This window comes from Chiloscyllium plagiosum, chromosome 22 (genome assembly GCF_004010195.1).
Source record: "Chiloscyllium plagiosum isolate BGI_BamShark_2017 chromosome 22, ASM401019v2, whole genome shotgun sequence".
Lineage (NCBI taxonomy): Eukaryota > Metazoa > Chordata > Chondrichthyes > Orectolobiformes > Hemiscylliidae > Chiloscyllium > Chiloscyllium plagiosum.
Genome location: NC_057731.1, coordinates 201,025 through 228,145, shown reverse-complemented (window position 1 = coordinate 228,145; position 27,121 = coordinate 201,025). Strand labels below are relative to the sequence as shown.

The window sequence follows — 27,121 nt, the reverse complement described above, 5'->3', positions numbered from 1 at the left end:
AGTGATTTTAGTGCTTCCCTCTCCTTGGTGTTGAGGTTATGTGTTTGTCTTTTTCTTGTTATCAGAGGTACGATATTTTGTCTCACTGTTTGTTGTGTCTCTTCTGTCAGTCCATTGTTCCTGAGTGTGCATTCTAGTGCTGCTAGGATGTCTGCTGTCTTGGCGTCCCTGTGGTTGTAGTTGAGTCCCTTGGCCAGTATTGTTCTTTCAAACCACTATAAATGCCGGAGGAAACATCACAGAAGCACTTCGCAGGAAGCTCCCAAGCACTGAGGATGTCACCTAGACAGGGGATGAAACATCTGCAACACAAACTCCCAGCTCGGCGAACCGAACCACAACAACGAGCACCCGAGCTACAAATCTTCTCACAAACTTTGAGCCCTCTATAGACGTAACACATATACTCAATGGATTGATCAATAAAGGCAAGTGTACCAAACACTTCCTTCGTTATCCTTTCTACCTGTGACTCCATGTATAAGGAACTATCAATCTGAACACCAGTCTCCCTCACCAATGGTTATCAATGATACAAATATGTCAGCAACCACTTTCCGTAGCTTCCTATAAAGTTCTGGGATACACCTGATCAGGTTCCAGGGATTTATCCACCTTTATGCGTTCTAAGATATCCAGGACCTCCTCCACTATAAGATTTGATAAAATTACTTAGATTAGATTACTTACAGTGTGAAAACAGGCCCTTCGGCCCAACAAGTCCACACCGACCCGCCGAAGCGCAACCCACCCAGACCCATTCCCCTACATTTACCCCTGCGCCTAACACTACGGGCAATTTAGCATGGCCAATTCACCTGACCTGCACATCTTTGGACTGTGGGAGGAAACCAGAGCACCCAGAGGAAACCCACGCAGACACAGGGAGAATGTGCAAACTTCACACAGTCAGTCGCCTGAGGCGGGAAATGAACTCGGGTCTCTGCTGCTGTGAGGCAGCAGTGCTAACCACTGTGCCACCGTGCCGCCCATTATTTTATAGATACCAGTATTTATTTTTACACAGTGGTAGTTTGCATTTGGAATGAAGTTCATGTTCTTATCCAAATGTCTTTTAAGCACTGTAATTGTACTCCCATCTTCAGGACGTTTATTCCACATGTGAACCACCCACTGTGTAAAAAATCTGCCCCGCTTGTCTTTTTTAAATCTTTCTCCTCTCCCCTTAAAAACTTGCCCCCTACTCTTGAAACCCCACATCCTGGGAAAAAGCAACTACCATTAAGTCTATCCAAACCCAACACAGTTTTATAAGCTGCTACCAGGTCTCCTCTCAACCTCTTATGCTCCAGTGAAAGAAGTCCCAGCCTTTCTTTATAGTTCAAATCTTCTATACCCAGCAACATTCTAGTAAATCTCTTCTGACCCCTCTCCAGCTTAATAATATCTTTCCTATAAGTCAGTGACCAGAACTAGAGACAAGTATTCCAGAAAAGGCCTCACCAATGTCTTATACAACTTCAACATGACTTTCTTATGCCTATACTCAAAGGACTGAGCAATGAAGGCAAGCATGCTAAGCGCCTTTTTAACCACCTTTGTGTGACGCAAACTTCAAAGAATTATGCAGATGCACCCCGAGGAATCTCTGTTCTACAACACTACCCCAGGCCCCACCATTAACTATATAAGCCCTACCTTTGTTTGTTGTACCAAAATGCAATACATCACATTTTTTTTTAGATTAGATTAAATTACTTAGTATGGAAACAGGCCCTTCGGCCCAACAAGTCCACACCGACCCGCCGAAGCACAACCCACCTAGACCCATTCCCCTACACTTACCCCTTCGCTTAACACTATGGGCAATTTAGCTTGGCCAATTAACCTAACCTGCACATTTTTGGATTGTGGGAGGAAACCGGAGCACCCAAAGGAAACCCACGCAGACACGGGGAGAATGTGCAAACTCCACACAGTCAGTCGCCTGAGGCGGGAATTAAACCCGAGTCTCTGGCGCTGTGAGGCAGCAGTGCTAACCACTGTGCCACCGTGCCACCCACAATTTATCCAGGTTGAAATCCATCTGCCATTTGTTTTAGCCCATTGACCCATTCAGAGTCAAAGAGTCCTATAGCACGGAGACAGGTCCTTTGGCCTAAACTGGTCCACGCCAACCAAAATGTTCACCTATGCTAACACCATTTCCCTGCACTTGGCTCATATCTTTCTAAAGCTTTCCTATCCATTTATTAGTCCAAATGCTTTTAAAATGTTGTTTATGTACCCATCTCAACAACTTCCGCCAGCAGTTCATTCCATATATATACACTACCTTTTGTGTAAAACGTTGTCCCTGAGGTTCCCTTTTATACTTTCCCCTCTGACCTTCAAATGATGCCCTCTAGTCTGCGATTCCCAACCCTGAGAAAAAGACTGAGTGCATTCACCCTATCCATGCATGTCATGAACTTATACATTTCTATAAGGTAGTATTCTATAAGATTCTACAAGATGATCAGAGGATTAGATAGGGTGCATAGTGAGAGCCTTTTTCCTTGGATGGTGATGGCTAGCATGAGGGGACATAGGTTTAAATTGAGGGGTGATAGATATAGGACAGATTTCAGAGGCAGGTTCTTCACTCAGAGGAGTAAGGGTGTGGAATGCCCTGCTTGGACGATAATGCAATAGTGTAGGTTAAATGGGCTTCAGATTTATTGCACCAACCTGTGAAACCTCGAGGGCCAAAGAACCTGTACTGTGCTGTAATGCTCTATGTTCTATAGCATCCCCTCTCAGTCTCCTACGGCCTAAAGAAAAAAGTCCTAGTTTGTCGAAACTCTCCCTATAACTCAGACCCTTGAGTACTGCCAACATCCTTGTAAATTTCTTTTGCAATCTTTCCTGTTTAATAACATCCTTCCTGAAGCAAGGTGACCATGCAGAACATTGTCGAAAGTCTTGCTAAAATCCAAGTAAACAGCGTCTACTGGTCTAACATCATCACCGGCGGCACGGTGGTATACTGCTGCCTCACAGTGCCAGAGACCCGGGTTCAATTCCCGCCTCAGGCAACAGTGTGTGTGGAGTTTGCACATTCTCACCGTGTCAGCGTGGGTTTCCTCCCACAATCCAAAAATGTGCAGGTTAGGTGAATTGGCCATGTTAAATTGTCCGTAGTGTTAGGTAAAGGGGTAAATGTAATGGGTCTGGGTGCGTTGCTCTTCAGAAGGTCGGTGTGGACTAATTGGGCCGAAGGGCCTGTTTCCACACTGTAAGTAATCTAATCTAACTTTTTGATAACTTCCTCAAAAAACTCAATCAAGTTTGAGAGACATGACTTTCCTCACACAAAGGAGAAAGTGAGGTCTGCAGATGCTGGAGATCAAAGTTGAAACTTTATTGCTGGAACAGCACAGCAGGTCAGGGAGCATCCAGGGAACAGGAGATTCGACGTTTCGGGCACAGGCCCTTCTTCAGGACGAAGAAGGGCCTGTGCCCGAAACGTCGAATCTCCTGTTCCCTGGATGTTGCCTGACCTGCTGTGCTGTTCCAGCAATAAAGTTTCAACTTTCCTCACACAAAATCATGCTAACTATCTCTAATCAATTTTTGCCCCTCTAAATGTCCATAAATCCTATATTTTATAATCACTTCCAACAATTTAACCACAGCCGAAGTCAGACTCACAGGTCTATAGACCTCTGGTTTCTCCTTACAACCTGTGGTTGAGACACTTTGGAACACTGCCTTAGAAGCTGGTGGAGGTGGGGGTCATTGAATAATTTTAAGACAAAGCTGGATTGTTTTTTAGTTGGGGAATCAAGGCTTTTTGCAGATTAGTAGAATGTGTAATTCAAAACACAAACAGATCAGTCATGATCACAATGAATAGCAGAGCAGACTAGAGGGGCTGACCTTCTGCTCCTAATTCGTATGTCCTAATGTCATCACTGTGCCCATTCTATGTCAGTATAACATGCACTGTAACATTTAATTTAGGTGTCATAGAATCCCTGCAATGTGGAAGCAGGCCATTCTGTCCATCGAATCCACACTGACCCTCTGAAGAGCATCCCATCCAGACTACAACCCCACTCCTCCACTATTCCTGTAACACTGCATTTCCACAGCTAATCCACCTAGCCTGTACATCTTTGGACACTGTGGATAATTTAGCATGGCCAATCCACTTAACCTGCACATCTTTGGACTGTGGGAGGAACATAGAACAGTACAGCACAGTACAGGCCTTCAGACATTGATGCTGTGCCAATGTTTTACCCTTCTCTTAGATCAAACTAACCTACACATCCTTCATTTCACTATCATCCACACAAACACAAGGAGAACGTGCAAACTCCACAGAGTCACCCAAGGATGGAACTGAACCCAAGTCCCTGGTGCTGCAAGGCAACAATATCAACCACTGAGCCACCATGCTGCTCCGTCTTAGCATGCTTGGATTTGGAGTATCCTGTTAACATTCATTGATGATTATTAGAATAAACTTTCAGTACACGAACAATGTTAATGTTTATCACCAATGTCTGATTGCCCTTGAGATACCACTAGGAACTATTCTCATGAATTATTGTAGATAATGACTCTCATCACTGGAGGACTTTCTGCCAAACTTAATTGACTCTTATTTGATGCCACACTCAGCCAAGTGCAGCTGTGAGGCCAAGGGAGCAAGTTTTGTTAAACATTTGGAATCTTATAGAAGTTTATAAAATCATGAGGGGCATAATTAAGGTGAATAAGCAAGGGTCTTTTCCTGAGTGTGTGGTAATTCAAAACTAGGGACCATATTTTAAGGTGAGGAGAAAGCAACTTGAAGGGCAACTTTTTTCAACATGTGTGGAATGAACTGCCAGAGGAAGTGGTGGATACAGGAATGGTTAGAATATTTAGAAGAAATTTGGATAAATACACGAATAGGAAAAGATTTGGAAGAATATGGATCAAATACAGGCAAGTTGGACTAGTTTGGTTTTGGAACATGGTTGGCATGGACTAATTGGATCAAAGGATCTGTTTCCATGCTGTATGACTCTACAACTTTTCTTAAGACGGTAATGAGTTCTGAAACCAAATGATCTGGGTGAACCCAACTGACAAGTGCTAGGTTTCAACATAGCCAAAAGCTGTGCTTTTGGGAGAAGAGAAAGGAGAAGGGAGCTGAAAATGGAAAGGAAAAATCTTTTCTTAAAATGTTAAAAAATACTTACTTGCTCATTCAGTGTTTTATAACCACACATTGTATTGGCAACATCTGTCTGAAATGAGAAGAAAATACACCATTAACTTACAAAGAGCAAACCATCTTGAAATTCTTTTTTGATTCCTGTTAAAACACATTAAAATTTGGATCCAGCGCACGGTTCAGAGTGGATTCAGAAGAATACACTCATTCACTTGCCAATGTCTGGACACAAACTAGGATTTCCAAAGTGTCAGACATACCCAGAGACCCATGTCTTACAAACTTTCTAGATGTCACAATCATTCTCTTCGTGTTCTTCTAAATGGCTGCTGCTTATCATCACTTAGAACTTGAAACATCACGAGCTTGATAGAAAAAAATAGATAAAACTGTCATATGCTGCCTTCAAGCTCAGTTTTCTAACATTAACTTAGAATTACTGAATTTACCCTTATAGTTATAAGGCTGTTGTATCTATATGGAAATGTGTTGCTGGAAAAGCGCAGCAGGTCAGGCAGCATCTAGGGAACAGGAGAATCGACGTTTCGGGCATTAGCCCTTCTTCATTCCTGAAATGAAGAAGGGCTAATGCCCGAAACGTCGATTCTCCTGTTCCCTAGATGCTGCCTGACCTGCTGCGCTTTTCCAGCAACACATTTCCATCTCTGATCTCCAGCATCTGCAGACCTCACTTTCTCCTGTTGTATCTATATCACAAAGTTTACTATGTCAGTGGAGGAGGCAAAAGAATATATAATTAATTTGTAAAACATAATCAAACGCATTTTACTTCAATGTCATTGGTAAGATCAGAGATTTTAAAAAATAAATTTCTTACCAAATTCTTTCAAATACAGAAGAGTCATTGAAATTGTACCCTAAATCAGCCAACTAATATGGCCATTGTGTGCAATGCTGGTTTAACACAACTTTACTTCCTTTGCGAGTTTTAAGAAGATTTGTAGCTCAGGTTGAGGTTCTGGATGTAGGTTTGCTCGCTGAGTTGGAAGGTTCATTTTCAGACGTTTCGTCACCCTACGAGGTAACATCTTCAGTGGGTCTCCAGGCGAAGCACTGCTGATAATTTCTGCTTTCTATTTATATGTTTAGGTTTCTTCAGGTTGTGATGTCACTTCCTGTTCTTTTTTCTCAGGGGGTGGTAGATAGGGTCTAACTCGATGTGTTTATTGATAGAGTTCTGGTTGGAATGCCATGCTTCTAGGAATTCTCATGCGTGTCTCTGTTTGGCTTGTCGTAGGATGGATATGTTGTTCCAGTCAAAGTGGTGTTCTTCCTTATCGGTATGGAAGGATACGAGTGAGAGGGTCACGTCGTTTTGTGGCTAGTTGATGTTCATGTATCCTGGCGACTAGTTTTCTGCCTGTTGTCCAATGTAGTGTTTGTTACAGTTCTTGCACGATATTTTGTAAATGACATTAGTTTTGCTCGTTGTCTGTTCATGTTCATTAGCTGCTGTTTTAGTGTGCTTGTGGGTTACCATGATGCCAAGGGGTCTGAGTAGTCTGGCAGTCATTTCCAAGATGTCTTTGATGTAGGGGAGAGTGGCTAGAGTTTCTGGATGTGTTTTGTCTGCTTGTTTGTCTGTGTTCACTGGTTACCCATTCTTTTTGAATACTTGGGATAGGTGATTTTCTTCTGCTCTGCGTAGTTCTTCTATGCTGTAGTGTGTGTTGTCTCATTGAAATAATGTTCTGATGCAGCTTCGTTTGTGGATGTTGGGATGATTGCTTCTGTAGTTCAATATTTGGTCCGTATGTGTTGTTTTCCTGTAGACGCTGGTTTGAAGTTCCCCATTGGCTGTTCGCTCTACTTTCCATTGATGTTCCACCTTAGCCTGTGGGTTTCCTACCTGTTAACTTAAGTTAAAATTCCCTTGCTGGTGTTTATAGGGGTATCAGTTCCTCCTCAAGTATTCTCAATAATTAAATTCTGGAGTTTCCACTTGATCGTACTTCTGAACACTCTGGATCTCAGTGCTTGTCTAATAACACTGGAACAGAGCACATGTCTGGCTTGAGCCATCACATATACATCTTGCCAATACTCAGCTGAGTGCAACAATGTGTATCAATAACAGGAACCCTCCACCTATACCTCTTCCTTGGCTTCCAATCTTCACAAACATCCTACATATCCTTTAACTGATGAAAACCCACAAGCTAGAAATCATTCTTGCTGTCCCTCACTTGATGATGATCCATTACGATCTGCTCAACACATCCACTGTCAGCCTTCCACTTGATGTCCTTCAACCTTCTTAAGCAAGATCTACTAGCCTTGTTGATCCTTTGGATAAACAAATGCGAAACATAGGAAGTCATACAACATAATTGAACAGTCCAGGCCCTTCGGACCTCGATGTTGCGCCGAACTGTGGAACCAATCTCAAGCCTATCTATCCTACACTATTCCATTTTCATCCATATGTTTATCCAATGACCATTTAAATGTTCTTAAAGTTGGCGAGTCTGTTGCAGGCAGAGCGTTTCACATCCTTACTACTCTGAGTAAAGAAACTACCTCTGACTTTTGTCTTATACCTATCACCCCTCAATTTAAAGCTATGTCCCTTTGTGCTAACCATTAACATCTGAGGAAAAAGGCTCTCACTATCCACCCTATCTAACCCTCTGATTATATGTCTCAATTAAGTCACCTCTCAACCTTCTTTTCTCTCATGAAAACAGCATAGAGTCCCTCAGCCTTTCCTCAAAAGACCTTCCCTCCACAGCAGGCAACATCCTAGTAAATCTCCTCTGCACCCTTTCTAAAGCTTCCACATACTTCCTATAGTGCGGTGATCAGAACTGTATGCAATACTCCAAGTGCGGCTGCACCAGAGTTTTGTACAGCCGCATGACCTCGTGGCTCCAAAACTCAATCCCTCTACCAATAAAAGTTAACACACCATATGCCTTCTTAACAACCCTGTCAACCTGGGTGGCAACTTTCAGGGATCTATCTACATGGACACTATGTACAGACACTACCAAGAATTTTACCATTAGCCCAGTACTCTTTATTCCTGTTACTCCTTCCAAAGTGAATCACCTCACACTTTTCCACATTAAAGTCCATTGGCCACCTCTCAGCCCAGCTCTGCAGCTTATCTATGTCCCTGTATAACCCACAACATTCTTCAGCACTATCCACAACTCCACCGACCTACGTGTCATCTGCAAATTTACTAACCTATCCCTCTATGCCCTCATCTAGGTCATTTATAAAAATGACAAACAGCAGTGGCCCCAAAACAGATCCTTGCAGTACACCTCTAGTAATTGGATGCTAGGATGAACATTTCCCATCAACCAGCCAGCCAATTTCTGATCCAAACCGCTAAATCACCCTCCATTCCATGCCTACCGTGAGGAACCTTATCAAACACCTTTCTGAAATCCATATACACCACAAACACTTTACTCTCACCCACCTGCTTGGTCATCTTCTCGAAGTACTCAATAAGGTTTGTGAGGCACAACCTACCCTTCACACAACAGTGTTGACTATCCCTGATCAACTTATTCCTCTCTAAATGATTATAAATCCTATCTCTTATAACCTTTTCCAACACTTTATCCACAACCGAAGTAAGGCTCACTGGTCTATAATTATCACTAACTGTCACTAACAATATCCTTGTGACAAGCCCCATATGACGAATTGCACGTTGTGAACAAATTATCAAGGGTGGTCCTTGTTAAACAAACTCAGGACAAGCCAGGGCTCCTACACCGCCAACCTCCACCTCTGGGGCCTCAGTATAAATGCCTTAAGCATAAATCATACAGTATGGAAACAGACCCTTTGGTTCGACTCACCTATGTCAACCAGATTTCCCAAACTAAACTAGTCCCACCTGCCTGTACCTGGCCCATATCCATCTAAACCTTTCCTATTAATGTATCTGTCCAAATGTCTTTTAAATATTCTAACTGTATCTGCATCTATCACTTCACTGGCGGCAAATTTCACATGTGAACCACTCTCTGTATGAAAATGTTGCCCCTCAGGTCCCTTTTAAATCTTTCTCCTCCCACCTTAAACTTTCACCCTCTAGTTTTGAACTCACCTGCCTACAGAAAAGACCTTTGCTATTCATCTCATCTATGCCCCTTCACGACTTTATAAACCTCTATAAGGTCATCCCTCAAACTCCTATGCTCTAGTGAAAAAGATCCCAGAGTCTCCTTATAACTCAAAACCTCCAATCTTGGCATCATCCTTGTAAATCTTTCAGAATCCTCTCCAATTTAATAAGTTTCTTCCTCTCACAAGATGACCAGAACTGTATAAGGTACTTCAAAAGTGACCTGACCAACATGTTGTACACCGTAACATGATGTTCCAACTTTTATGGAGTATGAGATAACATCATAATCTCTAGACTAAACAATGATAATGACTTAGCTCCATAGATTTTTATTTGCTAAATAAAATTAATAATTTGTAGGCCTTCAAGTTAGTGATGAAATATCAAGCTGGAAATTGTTGGCACTGGGAAATAGGTGTGGTTTGAAAGGATTGAATTATCATTTTCACTTACTGAGGAATTAGCTATAATCGCTCAAGCTAACTAGAAAATAATTTTGTATATTTTAAGTCACATTTAGTCATATAGAAGCACATTACTTACAGGCAAAGGATTGATATTTATAAAATGTTTAGTTAAATAATTATTAGGTGTATTAATCAAAGTTTCATAGAATCCCTACAGTGTGTTAACAGGCCCTTCTGCCCAACAAGTCCACACCAACCCTCTGCAGAGTAACCCACCCAGACCCATTCCGCTGCCTTAATACTCTATATTTGCTCCTGACATCCCTGAACACTATGGACAATTTAACACGGCCAATTCACCCAACGTGCACATCTTTGGACTGTGGGGGAAGCCGGAGCACCCTGAGGATACCCACATTAACAAGGGGAGCATGTGCAAACTCCACACAGACAGTCACTTGAGGCTGAAATTGAACCAGGGTTCCTGGTACTGTGAGGCAGCGCTAACCACTGAGCCACTGTGCCAATTTACCACTTAGATGTATCCAATAATACTTTTTAAAACAAATCCCATTTTAAATTACTTCATAAAACACTGCCCAATTGCACCGGTCCCAGCAAATTTTGGGTTTAGCAGTGTGCAAACAAATTTGATTAGAAATTCAGGATTAAAAAATACACATTTTAAAGCAGATGCAAGTGTAGGTTTTAGTTATATAGGATCATGTCTACAATAGAAGTAAATGCGCCAGCTGTATTGAACTACCCAAAATTGCAATGAGTGATTATCAATAATTGAATACTTGAGCAGAGTAAAGTCTTCAGTCTTTAAGTATGAAGGATGTAGTACATTAACTATGGTTTATGTTTTAGCTGGTACAAAATATGAAAGGTCTAAAATAAAGAGGTTAAAAGTTGCAAACATCACAGGTGACTTAACTGAGCCTGAGGGGACTTGACTAGGTGGATGTGGAAAGGAAGTTTCTTCTTGTGGGAGGCTCAGAGTTTAAATTAAGAGGTCAACAGAGATAATTAAACATTTTTACCTTTTAGAGTTTTTGGAATTCCCTTCCACAAAAGGCAGTGGATGCAGAATTTTACTTTTAAGGCATAGGTACATAGATTCTTATTTACCACAGGAATGAAAGATTATTGGAGATATTCAGGAATCTACAATTGAAGTTAAAATCCGATCAGCCATGATCTTAATGAATGTTGGAGCAGGCTTAAAGGGCTGAGCAGTCTACTCTTGTTTCTTGATCATACAGGTAGTTCTGGGATAACACACATTTCGGCAGCTTAATTTGGCTAGAATGTCGCAGATGAATTAGGAAATGGTATTTTCAGGAATGTGTATCTCCGTTGGCAATTGCAGGATTGCATCAATTTGCACGTTTCGTTCTGTGCATGCACCAATGTCTGCACATGCGCCGATGCCCATGCTGGTTGGATTGTTGTGCGCATGCGCGACGTCAGTGCCAGTCTTTGTGCCATTCTGTGCACGTGCGATGTTAGCTCCTAACAGAGCAGCTTTCTGTGAGAGCGCAGCTCTCTCACATTTTTTAAATGTAATGTGTTAAATTTACTTTTGTTTCAATAATAAATATGATTTCAACCGCCATTCAGGCTGTACTACACTTTGCATTAGACTTTTGGATGATTTTTAAGCGTGATTGTGAGTGTTCTTTTTTGCTGGTCTGCCCCAACCCCACTTTTCCCATAGGCCCCGTTACTTATATTAAGTGATTTTCTGTGAAGTGAGGTTTCGCTGAAACGCAACTACGGTATTATAGGACCTGAATGTCCTTTGCTGCCATTGAAACATTGGAAAAGGAATATACTGTATTTAGATTCTTGAGTATGTTCTGCCATTCATCAAGGTCATGGTTAATTTGTGACCTATTCCAACAGACCTTTGGCTCAGATCTTTTATATCTCAGGACAACTAGAATCTAACAAAATTAGTTTTAAAATTAACAACTTACCTTGCTTCAGTGGCACTTGCAGAACAGAATTCAAAGTATCTACCACCATCTTGTGTTAAGTCTTTACCCAAATTCATTTTTCAAGGGTTGGACCATTCTTTTTAAACCACATCTGCTAATCCTAGTTTCAACTAACACTGGAAATAATGTAGTTTCTCTCCATCTATATATTCGTTCCCTTTCAAATCTAAAGCAAGTTGATCACCCCTTAAACTTCTCAATTGCAGTGAAAACAATCTTAGTTCATCTCATCTCTTCTTATAATTGAACTCTTCGCCCTGGGAAGAAAGCATGAAGAGAAATTCCAAAAGAAATTTTGTCTTTCATATTTTCATATTTAAATTTTGTTTCTTTTAAACATATACAACCTCACTGAACTCCTAAAGTGGTCAAGACTGATTGCATGTTCACATTTACAGACACTTCAGAACCTCCTTCACTGGATTCTAGCTCATGGTGAAACCACAGACACGGAGAAACACTGTTTGCTTACAGCCAGCTCTGACAAAACAAAACATTAACATTCTGCTAAAATGGATGCTAATCCTTTTACTGTTACTTTGTCAATTTGAAATTAAAACTCTGATCTATCCTTCATTTCTCAAACCCAACCAAGATTATAGATATCTGAGGCTTCCAACGCTCCTCAGACATCCTTGCTGATCACTTCAACGCCTCTGCCCTCGACATCCATTCCCCTATCAGAATGGTCTGAAGAATACTTCCTTGAGAAGAAGGCATCCTCCTTGCTTGGCTGAGCTTGTCTTCATTTTGAGCAACTCTTAACTCATAGGTATGGCTAAGGATACCCGCATGGGTCACAGCTATGCCTGTTTCCTTGTGGGACATACGGAACATTTCTTGTTCCAATCCAAGTTTGGACCCCACCCACAACACTTTCTCTGATACAATGATGTCATCGTTGCTGCCCTTGCCTGGAACTGGAAAAATTAATCTGTTTTGCTCCCAACTTCCATCTTTCTTTCATCTTCACCTGGTCCATCTGTGATTCTTCCCTCTCCATTCTTGACTTCTCTGTCTATTTCTCTATCAATATCCATTACCAATTCTCTTGATACTCACAGCTAACTCGGATTACACCTCCTCACCCCTTGCTTCCAGCAGGGATTCCATTCCATTTTCAGAATTTCTCTATCTCTGTTGCATATGTTCCAATGATAGCACTTTCCTCCAATGTACCTCCAATGTGACCTGCTTTTTCTTCAACTGAGGGTGACCTGCCCAACATGGTTGATCGGGCCCTCAGTAACATAGTTCTGCCCTCACCCACCTTCTCAGAATAATTATTAGGTTGCCTTTGTCCTCACTTTTGATCCCACTAGTCTCTGCCTTCAAAGGATCATCTCTGTCATTTCTGCCAGCAAGATGTCACCACCTTACAGCTTCCCTTCCCTTTCTTCCCCTCCCTGTAGGCATTCCACAGAGACTGTTCCCTTCATGACATCCTGGGTTCACTGCTAAAACTTCCTCAATCCTCCAAGGCACCTTTACATCCAATTGCAGAAAAGAGGCTTGAAAATGGAGAACTTCAGTTACCTGGATAGATTGGAGTAGTTTCAATTGCTGTGCTTAGAGAAGGAAGGCAAGACATTTGATAAAAGATGCTCAAAATCGTGACAAGTCAGGAACAGAGTACCATCAACCATGTGACTGATAAACCTTTTGTTTAATCCCTACAAAAATATTGTCTTTGTGTGTACAGCAGAGATTCATGAAGAGGTGTCACCACAAGTAGATAAAAGTCTACTTCGGGTCACATTGAGAATCTCTCGCCAGCTGTCCGATAATAAAGCATCTACTTTTGAGCAGAAACTAGTGTCGTCCGGATTTATGGAAAATAGACATCATCATTTGGTGCCGTGACCTGGACCTCAATACAGGGAACATCCCACTGGGCTGAGTAAGTGACACGAAAGTCTAAATTGAATAAAACAGTGGTAAGGGTGCTCCGGGGCATTTTACCCTAGAGTGCTCCTTGTGTTCAGCCAGACAATCTGCAACTCGCCCAGTGGAACTGGTACCACGAAGAAGTCGAATGAACCACCCGGACCCAGCTTATAAGATCGGAAAGTTTTGTTAGATTGCTCTGAATTGCAGTGTGATGACATTGGCTATTTTGTATTGTTCCTGTAGGAAAAAGGTCGGGACTGGGCACCCCAGTCAGGGAAGTGGTCATCACTACCTGACGGATTCAGTTTAGGGAGCTGCCTCTTTCAGATATGGCTGGTGGAAATTAATATAAAATAAGGAGACAGGGCAGGCTTGGTAAATTTCTCACCCTGCAAGTATTGATATGGCTGGTGGAAATTGTTTATTGCAGAGCAAGGAGTCATAAGGTAAAATGAGAGTCCTTCTATGCAGTTGGGAAGGGGGACAATCTGTGAGAAAATACCTGATTCGGAAATAGGTAAGGGCTTTTGCCCGAAACGTCGATTTCAAAGCTCCTTGGATGCTGCCTGAACTGCTGTGCTCTTCCAGCACCACTAATCCAGAATCTGGTTTCCAGCATCTGCAGTCATTGTTTTTACCTACAGGAATTGTAGGCCCCTCAGAGATTGGTCATTTTGGTAAATTGTTATATACAAATTAAAGGATATCCAGTTTGAACTTTTGAGTGATTGTGATGGTATGTGTGGTGAAAGCTTTCATTTGAATGGTGAATTGATTCAAAACTATGACTTAACACTTTTAATTCCGATCGCATCAAAATAATTGACCAGGGTACCAGTGTTTAGTCCTGTCTGTGTGGGTTTTGTGTTGTTGTTTGTTTACTTACAGAATGCTGGGCTGAACTCTAAAATGCCAGAGAAAGGCTGCCCCTGGGGACAAGTAAGTCTTGTCTCACTAAGAAGGGTGGTCAAGTGTTGGTCTGCTGTCTCACGGAGGACACAAAAGTGCCCCGTTACAAGAATAAGATGGGGGGAGGGGGAAGAAAATACAGAGGGTGGGTGCAGAGACCCTTTGTGGGGTAGGATTCATGTGATCCAATGCCTTAATGCGTTTGGAAAGGTGGCTGGGGGCTATCAGTCCACTACAATTAAAGAGATCGCAGACAGCATCCCGAGGGCTCTTTCGGGAGGCCCTTCCACCATCCTGCCTCCCTATTCCCCTCAGTACCCCCAAAGCTACCATCACTGCTAAGCAATCTGACTCTCGGGTAGATGAGGTCGCTGCTTTGGTTACTGCCAGCCACACAAGGGGAGGCTGTTACAATTCTCAATACTGGGCTACAAGTTACTTGTGTCAGTACTCAACAGGATCCTAGTGTCCAGACAGAAAATGCTGGTGATTGGTGAAGCTTATCTGCTCATTTTTAAATAAACCTAACATTGAGGAAAATCACCTCAGACTCACATTTGTTCATTAAGTGGAGGAATTATAGTGAACTTTATATAGTTTAATTAAAAATATGTAAAACAGAGTATAAAGGAGAATCTGGATATACCAAACCAACAATATTGTTTTCAGAAAATGATATTGGTTGAATTGAATTTTTGTTTCGGACTCCTTTGCCTCCACTTAATTTTAAGATTGTTGCATTCCCTTTGTCAGTATTGAGTGTCATTCATGGCTTTCTTCTATGTCAATCTCCCTTCCTCACAGAGAACAGGATTCAATATTATCTTGCAAAAAAAAAACCCATGTAACAAAGGTTAAGATACTGCTGTAAATATCTGTGTCTTTGGGTTAGTCATTATTTGTGCATATGAAGCATCTTGACAAGACTTTTATTAGTGCTGCCTAGGACATTATAAATGAGCAATGACTGATCAGAACTGCTTGAAAATAAAAACCAAACTGGGGATTTAAATTGAAAGACTAGAACCAGATAATTATAACTGAGTTCAGAGTTGGAAACTGTGCACATTCTATGTTATAGCACTGGATTTTGATTAAATGAATTTCCAGTTTATATTGAAGATTCTTAACAAAATTCTTACTTGATTAGAAAACTTGGTCAGATAAGTGGGATATGCATGTAATTGAACAATCCTGCTACAATTTCATATATACAACACTAAGTAGATTTAAATCATTTCTGTGACTTTGATACCTGTTCGTTTGTTCTTTTTACTTCACAGTGCAATGTCTAGTCACTTGTTCAGTTAAATATGCTTTTTATTCAATATTTTAAAACAATTTGTACTATCTTGAACTGCATTATCACAGTTAATTAATTGATTGACAAGGCTTTATACCTTTCCACATTGTCAGTGATCTGTGTCATTGCTTCATGGTTACTTTAAAGCATGGCTGCATTGATTAATGTTCAATTGGCGACAGAAGTTATTGCAATATGAGGGAACATGAAGGTAGCATAGCAAGTGAGGAACTGTTAAGGGACAGTGAGACTTTGTGTTCCTCATGCAAAGCATTGGCACTGAAACAAGAGGGTGAATAACCTTCTCTGCAGTAACTGCTTTTATTTTTACTCGATAAGCTTGCTTAGGAGTAGGCCAAATCTAATTGATTGGATTCTTTACACTACTATTTCTGGACAGTATGGAGGCAATACTTCTTGTAGATGTTGAAATTGGATGTATTAATTACATGTTTAAAAAAAGGGAACAGGAGAAACAGCATAAAGAAGCTAAAGCTGAATAAGATAAACAAGAGGGGCTAAAGCAACAAAGCTGTAGAGAGAACCTAAGCACTTCTTGGGATCCCGAGCTCAGGTCTGGCATACCAACCTTGTTTGAGGGAGGGAGTGAATGATACCGAGGTAGAGGGCGAATGGGGATGCTATCCTAATGCACCAGTGCCTCCTGGTGAACCACCTATGACTCCGTCCCCGCCGAGTCCCGAGAAAGTCTGTATAGTTGATCGGGCTCTAGGAAACCTGTTACCTTTACACTGGAGTTCACCATCCCCATGTCTCCTCCCAAAACCACGCTGCCCATAAGGGAGCTACTGATCCCCAAGGCAGATGAGGAAGACGAGTCACCAACTATCAGGGTGTACGTCCCCTGAAAATCCCAAGAGATGATCGTGATAATGAATCAGGCTTCGGATTGTTAAAGATAAACCTGCCCAATTCACCCAATATGTCTGGCGCACAATTCAAATGGAAAATGCAACACCCCAGGATCTGTTTGTCCACTGTTGTATGATCTTGTCGCCAGAAAAAGTTACTAAGTGGCAGGAACAAATGAGCAAGGGTGATGGAAAGGGGCCAGTCCACACTTATGATTTAAATGATAGACTCAAAGAAGACACCTCGAGTATCGTGGACATGGTATGCACATATAACATGGATTGGTCTGAGAACACTAGGACACAGATGAGAAGAGCCCTTATTTATTACTGGGATGGTAGAACGACCCCAAGTCGCACTCTAAAGGTTTGATCAGCTGCCCCACGATCACAACGCGCCTTCAGCCAGTACTGAGGAATTTCATTGGGACCGGAATACCACAGACCTGCCACTTCAACATGCGGACTTTGCTTTTTATGTGGATGGCAGCTCCTTTATTTCACCCACATGTCAGCGATGCTCCAGATACACGATTGCTATCGATTCTGAAATGGTTGAACGTGTAGACTTTCAGACTCCACTGTCAGCACAGAAGGGTGAATTATTTGCCCTCACTCGGTCTTGCATCCTGGCAGGAGAGAGTTCGGCCAATATTTATACGGACTCTCACTATGTTTTTGGCGTTGCTCATGACTATGGTGCTTTATGGGAGCATAGGGGATTTTTAATCTGCACAGGGCAACCCATTGGTAATGCTGTTTGTGCACATAATCTTTTGCAGGCCTCACAGTTAATGTCCAGCCTAGCAGTGATCAAACGTTCAGCTCATACTGATGCAGCTGACAAGATCTCCAAGTGCAACGCACAAGTAGATGTCGCTGCCAAGCAGGCAGCCTTACATCCCACTTTTCTGGTTTCATTGGGTTCACAGCAACATCTCATTGCAAAAAGTACGAGAATGGTTTGCAAGACATAAGGGAGATACGTCACTTACAGGGGGACGCCCCTGCAGAGGAACACAGACTGTGTGTCGCAGATGAGGTGCACTCTTGATATTCATACCAAACTGTGGGACAGGTCTGTGTTCCTTCTTTGCTTTTACCAATCATGGTGGATTATGTAATTAACACACCCTGGCAAGGAGGGAATGGTCAGCACTCTGCTACAAACCTGGTGGCACCCTGATTCCCAAAACAATGGCTGAGAAACAAGTCAAAGCATGATTGATCCGCAAAAAGAAATGCTGGAAAAGGGATACCTTGCGGTTCTGGGACCACTCCTTTGCTTGGTGGGCCTTTCAATTGTTTACATAGAATTACTCAGGGTACAATGTTATAAGTATCGTTTGGTAATAGTAGATGTTTTCAGCAGATGGATTGAGGCAATCCCAACAAGGGACAACAGAGCTGCAACTGTAGTAAAAATATTGTTGAGGGAAATAATTCCCCGCTATGGACTCCCAGAGACAATAAGCTCAGACAATGGGCCACACCTTTTGGGTAAAATTAATCAGGGATCTGCAGGGAACAAGCAATAAAACAACAATTCGACTGCATTCACCACCCAAGAGCAGCTGAGTGATGGAATGAGAAATGGTATGCTAAAGAATAAGCTGGCAAAGCTAAAACAGGAAACAGGCCAAAGTTGGTTGGTTTTCTTATCTTCATTATCTTGTACATAGTCATGAAAATTTTGTGGTCTATCTATCTGACGTATGCCTCTTTGGAACTTATACTGTTTAGAACTTTTTACCATAAATGTCGTGTTCTGTTCTATCCTTTTCAGACCCAAAATGATTGGCTTCACATTCACATCAATTGAAATTCATTTGTCATAGTTTCTCCTGTTCACTTATCCACCTTGGCAATTTCTTAGCAACTTTGTCCATCTAGCTACTTGCTTACAATGCTGCCAAAACCGGGATATCCTGAAACTTGTATGTGTAGCTTTTAATCCAATCATTTGTTATTAATTAATACCCAGAACAGATTCTCATGGTAAATCACATTCTTCCAATTAAAGTATTTGTCGATTATACCAACTCTGTCAACTTTCTAACCAGGTCAATAATTGTCCTCAGATCAACATACTATCATTTCAGCTATCAGTCTCTTGACACGTGATCACCTGCATTACACAATTCTATATACAAACATCAACAGATATTCCCCTGCCCATAACTTAAATTATATCTTCAAAGAAAAAAAAATAAAGTTTATTCGGCATGCCTTACCACTTAAAAATTCATGCTGGCACTCTCTGTGCAGTGGACCATTTTCGAGGTATCCAGCAACTCTATCTTTAAATATGGATTAAAATAATTTCAAAACATTAAATAATTAGAATATTTCACCAATTTCCAACACCCACCCCACATACCTTTCTTAAACAGCTGAGGGCCATAGATAATTTCTAATCTGAAATAAATAGTTCCTTGAATAAAGAGACGTACTTAATTTCATAATTAGTGTTATAGATCAATAATTCTAATTAGTATCAGTTTGAAGTGGTGGAGGTTAGTACAACACTTAAAAGGCATCTGGATGGGTACATGAACAGGAAGGGTTTAGAGGGATGTTGGCAAATGGGACTAGATTAATCTAGGATATCTGGTTTGGATGAATGAGTTGTACTGAGGAGTCTGTTTCCATGCTGTATAGTTCTATAACTCCAAGCGCAAGTGTAAAGTCACAAGCTGTTCTTGAACAAAACTGGATGCTCGAAATATAAAATAGGTTCTTTAACAAATTGTCAGTTGAAGACAACTAAGCAATAATTCTAAATAACTCATGGAAACAATATAATTAGTACAGATCTTGAGAACTGCTTAAAAGGAATGTATTTTGCTGAAACGTTTTGGTTTGGCATTCATCAGAACAGTTTGCAAAATAAGTGGAGGAGCAAAAAACATTTATACTATATTGGAAGACAGTGCTAATAGGTTGGTAAGTGGACTCTGAAAGGAGGAGACATTGCCATAGATAATAAACCAGTTAACTATGACAGTCAACTGCCATACTTTGCTTGCACTTCAAATACAGTTGGCTGACTCAGATTGGTCAGGGCAACTAAGGATGGCAACAAATGCTGGTCCAGCGAGCAACGTCCATGTCCCAGGAGTAAATTAGAAGACAAGGTATCGACCAGAGAAATGAACCAAAGAATACTGTCACCCATTTTGTTGCAATGAAAAAGGTGTGGTGTGAACATGTTCCTTTTGAGTGTAAAGGACAGAACCCCAATTACCACCCCATCAGTCGACTCTCAATCATCAGTGAAGTGATGGAAAGTGTCAACAACAGTGTTGTGAAGCAGCACCTAATCAGTAATAACCTGCTCAGTGGTGCTCAGTTTGGGTTTTGCCAAGGCCACTCAGCTCCTGACCTCATAACAATTTTGGTTCAAACATGGTCTAACAAGCTGAATTGCAGAGGGGAAGTGAGAATAACAACCCGTGACATCAAGATCACATTTGAACTGTAGAAAAACTGGAATCAATGGGTATCAGGAAGCAAACTCTCCACTGGCTGGAGTCATACCTGGCTCATAGGAAGACGGTTGTAGTTGCTGGAGGTCTGTCATCTCAGATGCAGACATCTCTGCAGAAGTTCCTCAGGGTAGTGTCCTTGGCACAAACGCCATCAGCTGTTTTATCAATGATTTTCCCTCCATCATAAACTAGGAAGTTAGAATGTTCACTAATAATTACAATGCTTAGCACCATTCGTGACCCCTGAGATACGGGACAGTTCATATTCAAATGCAACAAGATCTGTACAATATCCATGCTTGGGTTGACAAGTGGCAAGAAACATTCACGCCACACAAATACCAGACAACGACTACTCCCATAATTTCCATAAGAGAAATTCTAACCATCACCCCTTGACATTCAGTGGTGTTACTATCACTGAATTTCCTTACTATCAACATATGGGGGGGGAGAATTATCATTGACTGGAAACTCAGCTGGACTTGCCACATTAACAGTGGCTACAACAGTGGGTCAGAGGCTGGGAATACTGCAGTGAGCAACTCACCTCCTGACTCCCTAAAGCCTATAAAAATCAGGAGTCTGATGGATTTCTCTCCATTTGCATGGATGGGTGTAGCTCTAACAGCACTCAAGAAGTTTGACATCATCCACAACAAAGCAGTCTGCTTGATTGCACTATATCCACAAGCATCCATTCCCTGCACCACTGACACTCAGTAGCAGCAATATATACAATCCACAAGATGCACGGCAGAAATTCATCAAAGATCCTTAGACAGCGCCTTCTGAAGCCATGACCACTAGAAGGACAAAGGCAAAAAATACATGGGAACACCACCACCTGCATATTCTCCTCCAGAATACACACCATCCTGATTTGTAAATATATTGCCGTTCCTTTACTGTTGCTCGATCAATATCCTGGAATTCCATCCTTCAGGGTATTGTGGGTCAGTCTACAACACATGGACTGTAGCAGTACAAACAGGCAGCTTTCCACCACCTTCTCAAGGCCAACCAAGAAAGGGCAATAAATACTGGTTCAGCAAGCAAAGCCCATTTCCCACAAGTGAATAACAAAACAAACAAGCGTGCCATATTTCGAGTCAAACTGACAATTCGAAATTAATTGTCAGCAGAACTCTTGCATTATCCTGGAAATGTGAAATATTTCAACGGTTTGAGCAACAGGTGAACCTAGCTACGAGTGCATTTGCCATTAATAACATGCTGCTGTCACACCAAAAAGATACTCTGATCATCATACAAGTGAGTAGTATATGAATTTCAATGCTGGCATGATAGTAGAAACGTAGACTGTATGTCTATGGAACAGACTCAATCTGCCAAATTACCTAAGTCTGTTCCCATATCTTATGGTCTCAAAGCCTGGCAGGTCATGTCAAACATTAGGTGTGATTCCACAATTAGATAACATATGCTACAAATCCTCAGTGTACAAAGAATTATGCTGAAAACCAAATTACAGTGGTCATTTGGTCTCAGTATGGCATGTGTACTGCAAGCTGTCGACAGAAAAACACACTATATCCCCTATAATGCAACAAATCAGGTGAGAGCCTTCTTTTGGTTCATTTCTCAGGCAATGCCTTGACCAACCAGAGTCAAGCTGCCTTGTTTAATATGTCTTTTTTCAGCAATATGAAAGAATATAATTTACACATTTACAGATGTTAATGGCAGAGTATTATTAAAAGCTCAATTTCACTATTAATATTCTAAAGTCATCATTGTAAGATTTATTTATATTAAGCAAAAAATTTACAAGCTTTCTTTTCAAATAGTTATTTTTACTAAAAGTATACAGAGGTCTGGAGGATCTCTTGTGGCAATACTCATGGAAAATTAGATGATATACAATTTAATAGTGCCAAGGTCATAAAACATTGTCATAATCCTGAATCTGTGACTACTACAAAATAATTTCGAAACAATTTGCATTCAAATTCGGCTGTAATAAATTTAACTGTCAAGTTGACGGGGGGGAAAAGTCGATTAGAGAAAGGTCAAATAGTTTTTGGAATAGAATGCTTCATGTGTACAGGGCACTGGTGTGGGTAAAAACAAGGACTGCAGATGCTGGAAACCAGATTCTAGATGAGAGTGGTGCTGGAAAAGCGCAGTAGTTCAGGCAGCATCCGAGGAGCAGGAAATCGACGTTTCGGGCAAAAGCCCTTCATCAGGAAGTCCTGATGAAGGGCTTTTGCCCGAAACGTCGATTTTCCTGCTCCTCGGATGCTGCCTGAACTGCTGTGCTTTTCCAGGGCGCTGATGTGACCATATCAGGAGGATTGTGTCCAGTACTGGTAATCTTATTCAAAAAAAAGAATATAAATGTAATAGAAGTAGTTCTGAGAAGGTTTACCAGACTACCAGACAGAAACCCAGAATGGGTGTTGTCTTCCAAAGAAAAGCTGGACAGGCTAGGTTTGTATCTGCTTGAGTTTAGAACAATAACAAGCATCTTGATTGAAATGTTTGAAATTCTGAGGGATCTTGACAAGGTCGGAGGATGCTGCCTCTTTTGGGAGAATCCAGAACTAAAGATCATTATTTAAAAATAAGGGACTACCCAAGGTCATGAGTCTTTGGAACACTCTTCCTATAAAGGCGATGGAAGCAGAGTCTAAATACTTTCAAGGTAAAGATAGATAGATTCTTGTTAAACAACATAGGGTGGGGGTGGGGTGGGGTATAGGAGGAGGGCGGTAGGGAGAGAAAGGTCATTGGGGTAGGCACAAATGTTAATTTGAGGTTCCAAACAGGTCAGCCATGACGTTATTGAATGACAAATCAAATTTGAGTGTCCTTGTTCATTTGGTCTGCCCAGGCCACAGTGACAGAGGAGGAAACTCAGTCTCAAGAACGGCTTAAAACTGAAAGTGCTGGTATTAGATGACCAATTGCTACTATAAGTCTGAGGTACTGGGACCAGACAAGATGTATCCAAGGATATTGAAGGAGGTGAAAGTGAAATTACAGAGGCAGTTATTTTTCTAGGTTCCCTGAATTTGGGGACAGGTGCTGAAGGATTGCAAACATCATGACCTTGTCCAAAAAAGGTTGTAAAGATTACTTCAGCAATTTCAGAGCAGTCTGTTCAACTTTGGTAATAGTGAAATTTCTATAAACAATTATTTAGGATAGAACTAATGCTCACGTGGAAAAATGCAGTTTGATTCCAAAGTGTCAGCATGGATTTGTTCAGGGAAAATCATGTCTAGCGAACGTGCCAATTTTTTAAAGAGGTAATGGAAAGGGTTAATGAGGCCTGATCATTGATGTATTGTTACACTTCCAGAAGGAGCTCAATAGACTGCTACCCAAAAGATTTGTAAAGAAAGTTATATGTCATGGAAGAAAGGATCAGTCGCAACATGAATACAAAATTAGCTGAGGGATAGGCAGCGAAGAGTAATTGTTAATGGACATTTTTATAGACTGCCAGAATGCTTGGGAGTCAGGATACAGACCTTTGATATAAGGATATAAATATTCGGACAAGTTGGTGGACAAATTGATGGCAGATGGAGTTCATACTGGAGATGTGCGAGGGAATCCACATTAGTACAAAGAACATGGGGAGACAACATAAAATGAAGGACACCATTCTGAAGAGTGTTCATTAGCCGAGCGACCTGTGTATGTGCGCTGGAAAAAAACCATTTGGTTCACTAATGTCCTGTAGGGAAGTAAACTACCCTACCTGGTTTGGCCTACATTTGGCCTACTTGGTCCAGACCCACAGCAATGTGACTGACTCTTAATTGCCCTCTGGGCTTTTATGTAGGAGTAACACAATGGTAGCATAGCCAGTAACGCCTTCATCTCATGAATGAATGAATAAAAAAATGTCATGAAAAGTTGCAGGACAGGTACAGAAAGCTGTTAATAAAACAACTTTTATGTGTCTTCCATGTTTGGCTAACAGGGACACAGAGTACAAGATCAGGCATGTTATAACAAACTTTGTATAAGACACTGATTATAAACCCGACTGGAGTACTGCATACAATTCTGGGCACCACATTATAGAAATGATGTGAAGGCATTGGAGAAAATTAAGATGAGGTTTGCGAGAATGGTTCCAGGGTGAAGACGCTTAATTATCTTAAAAGATTGAAGAAGGTGGGACTGTTTTGCTTGGAGATAAAAATTAGAGAAGATTTAATAAATGCTTTCAAAATCATGAAAAATTTAAACAATGGGGAAGATATTCCTGCTTGCATCAGGATCGAGAATCAAGGGACACAATTTAAGTGTTTTGCAAAGGAAACAAATGCAAGGTGAAATGCAATGAGTAACTTAAGTCTGGATTGAGAGGGAGGAGAGAAAGTGAGAGAAAGTGAGAGAAAGTGAGAGGAAGGAGAGAGAGGGAGAGGGAAATAATGATTATTTAAGTAGAAACAATGTACAGGGAATGGCAGAAAACTGGCAGGAAGACAAAATGCTCAAAGAACTAGTGCAGGTACAATGGATGAATAAAACTCTTCTGCACTGTAACAATTCTGTGATCTAACCTTCCAGAACAGCTTAGGAGAAAGTGAGGACTGCAGATGCTGGAGATCACAGTCAAAAGGTGTGGTGCTAGAAAAGCACAACCGGTCAGGCAGCAACTGAGGAGCAGGACAGTTGACGTCTTGAGCATAAGCTCTTCATCAGGAATGTTTACAGTACCACTTTTTGATTCCAGAGCAGCCTACCACGTTTCCCCCAGATATAACCACTAACTTCCCAAGTCTTCATGTCTTTCTCCACAATAAACACAGGAGAAATAGTCATTGAGGACCTCGCCTATATCCTGCAGTTCTATACATACATGTCCACTTTGCGCCTTGAGGGGTCCTATTCTTTTTCCATTAATATACTTAAAGAACCTCTTTGAATTCAGCCTAATCTTCTCAGACAAGGCAATCTCGTACTCTCTTTTTGCCTTCCCGATTTTCTTCTGTATCCCCTATATACCTACAGGGATTCTCTTGAACCCAGCTGCCAGTATCTTAGCCATACCTCCACATTTCTTCTGGTCAAAGCCTCAATATCTCTCGTCATCCAGGTCCCTTATTCCTGTCAACCTTGCCTTTCACTCGACAGGAACATATTGACTTTGAACTCTCGTTATCTCACTTTTAACGGCCTCCCACTTGCGAGAAGTTCTTTTGCCTGCAAACAAACTACTCCAATCAACCCCTGCACGCTCCTGTCTAAGTCATCAAAATAGAACTAATATGATGGAAGGGTGCTGTTTAAGTGGGTTACTTTGTCCCAGTTCGCAATGAGCTTTTTGAGTTTTATTGGACCTTGACTCATCTAGGCAAATGCAGACTATTCCATTGCACTCCTGACTTTTGCTTTGTAATGGTGGCATGGTGGGATCTAAATGTATACCTATAGAGTATTAATCTAAGTCTCTGGATTACTTGTTCAATGAAATAGTCATTCCCATCAATCTCTTGCTTTTTGTTTATCCTTCTGTGCTGTAACTACGTAAATGATTCGAAGATGCTTTATACTAGGAATTAGTCCAACAGCCACCCCTGCATTCTTTGCAACGTCTCAAAATCACCTACTTGAGAAGGTCAAAATTGGAAGCAAGCAAAGCTTGACTTAGATCTTGTAAAAGGACAAACCAGCACACACAATATGTTAATCAATTATTCTAATCTACATTTACGGACTGCACTCAACACCTCCATTCAGATCAACAATACAATGCCATGATCCCACTGAATGGCTATTTTGGTGTAAGCCACAGAATGTTTTCAGGTTTAATGCCAGATTTCCCCATGCTCCTCATCATTCCTGTCTCTTTCTATGGTTGGCATAGTCCTGCCAGACCATAGGGCTGCTCTCTCATTAGAGAGAGATAACCGGTGGCGGTTTACCTGAGGGTCAGCACGTTTCAGGCAAGAAGAGAGATTCAAAAGGACAGTCTTTCATGATTACCTCAGCTGGTGCAGGAACTGAACCCACACTACTGGCATCACTTAGCATGATAAACTAGTGTCCCAGTCAACTGAGCTAACCAATCCGAATCACTTGCCCTACAAATGCACAATGGCACTATTTGCTCGAGCTATCACTTCAAAGCATGTGCACTAGAGTACCCAGATCTCTCTTTCCCTACCTGTAGTTATTTTCCATGAAGAGTATCTGAATGTAGAGGTTGCTAAAATGCACAACATGGCAGGTTTCCAAACAAAACATTTAGCCTGCCTTAAACCCAATCTCATGACGTTAAGATCCAGCCAGAACAGTTTGTATGTTATTTATAGTTTGAACAATCTTTGTAAAAATCTGCAAATTTACAGATTTCATTCAACACCTCCATTCAGATCAACAGCACAATGTCATGATCCATCAAATGACTGTTTAGGTGTAAGCCACAATGTTTTCTGGCTTTATGCCTGATTCCCCTATCCCTCCCATCATCATCCCACTCTTGTGGAATGCTTTGTTGTCCCCTTTATTATTCGACCATTCCTTTACTCTCTACATACTTTGCTAGTACTCCTGTCCGCTTATCTGCCATAACTCATTCATAGAACAGTACAGCACAGAACAGGCCCTTCAGCCCACGATGTTGTGCCGACCATTGATCCTCATGTATGCACCCTCAAATTTCTGTGACCATATGCATGTCCAGCAATCTCTTAAATGTCCCCAATGACCTCGCTTCCACAACTGCTGCTGGCAACGCATTCCATGCTCTCACAACTCTCTGTAAAGAACCCGCCTCTGACATCCCCTCTATACTTTCCTCCAACCAGCTTAAAACTATGACCCCTCGTGTTAGTCATTTCTGCCCTGGGAAATAGTCTCTGGCTATCGACTCTATCTACGCCTCTCATTACCTTGTATACCTCAATTAGGTCCCCTCTCTTCCTCCTTTTCTCCAATGAAAAAAGTCCGAGCTCAGTCAACCTCTC

The 27,121-nt window shown here is 41.4% G+C and overlaps 1 protein-coding gene across 2 annotated transcripts in view; it reads right to left on the bottom strand.

The window, feature by feature from the left end:
- Nucleotides 1-27,121, bottom strand: part of tspan15 (tetraspanin 15) — a 202,937-nt gene that overhangs the window by 37,872 nt on the left and 137,944 nt on the right. For both annotated transcript variants that reach the window (XM_043712236.1, XM_043712237.1), the window contains one exon: nt 5,199-5,246. In XM_043712236.1, coding sequence (XP_043568171.1) covers nt 5,199-5,246 — 48 coding nt within the window. The remainder of the gene's footprint in view (nt 1-5,198; nt 5,247-27,121) is intronic.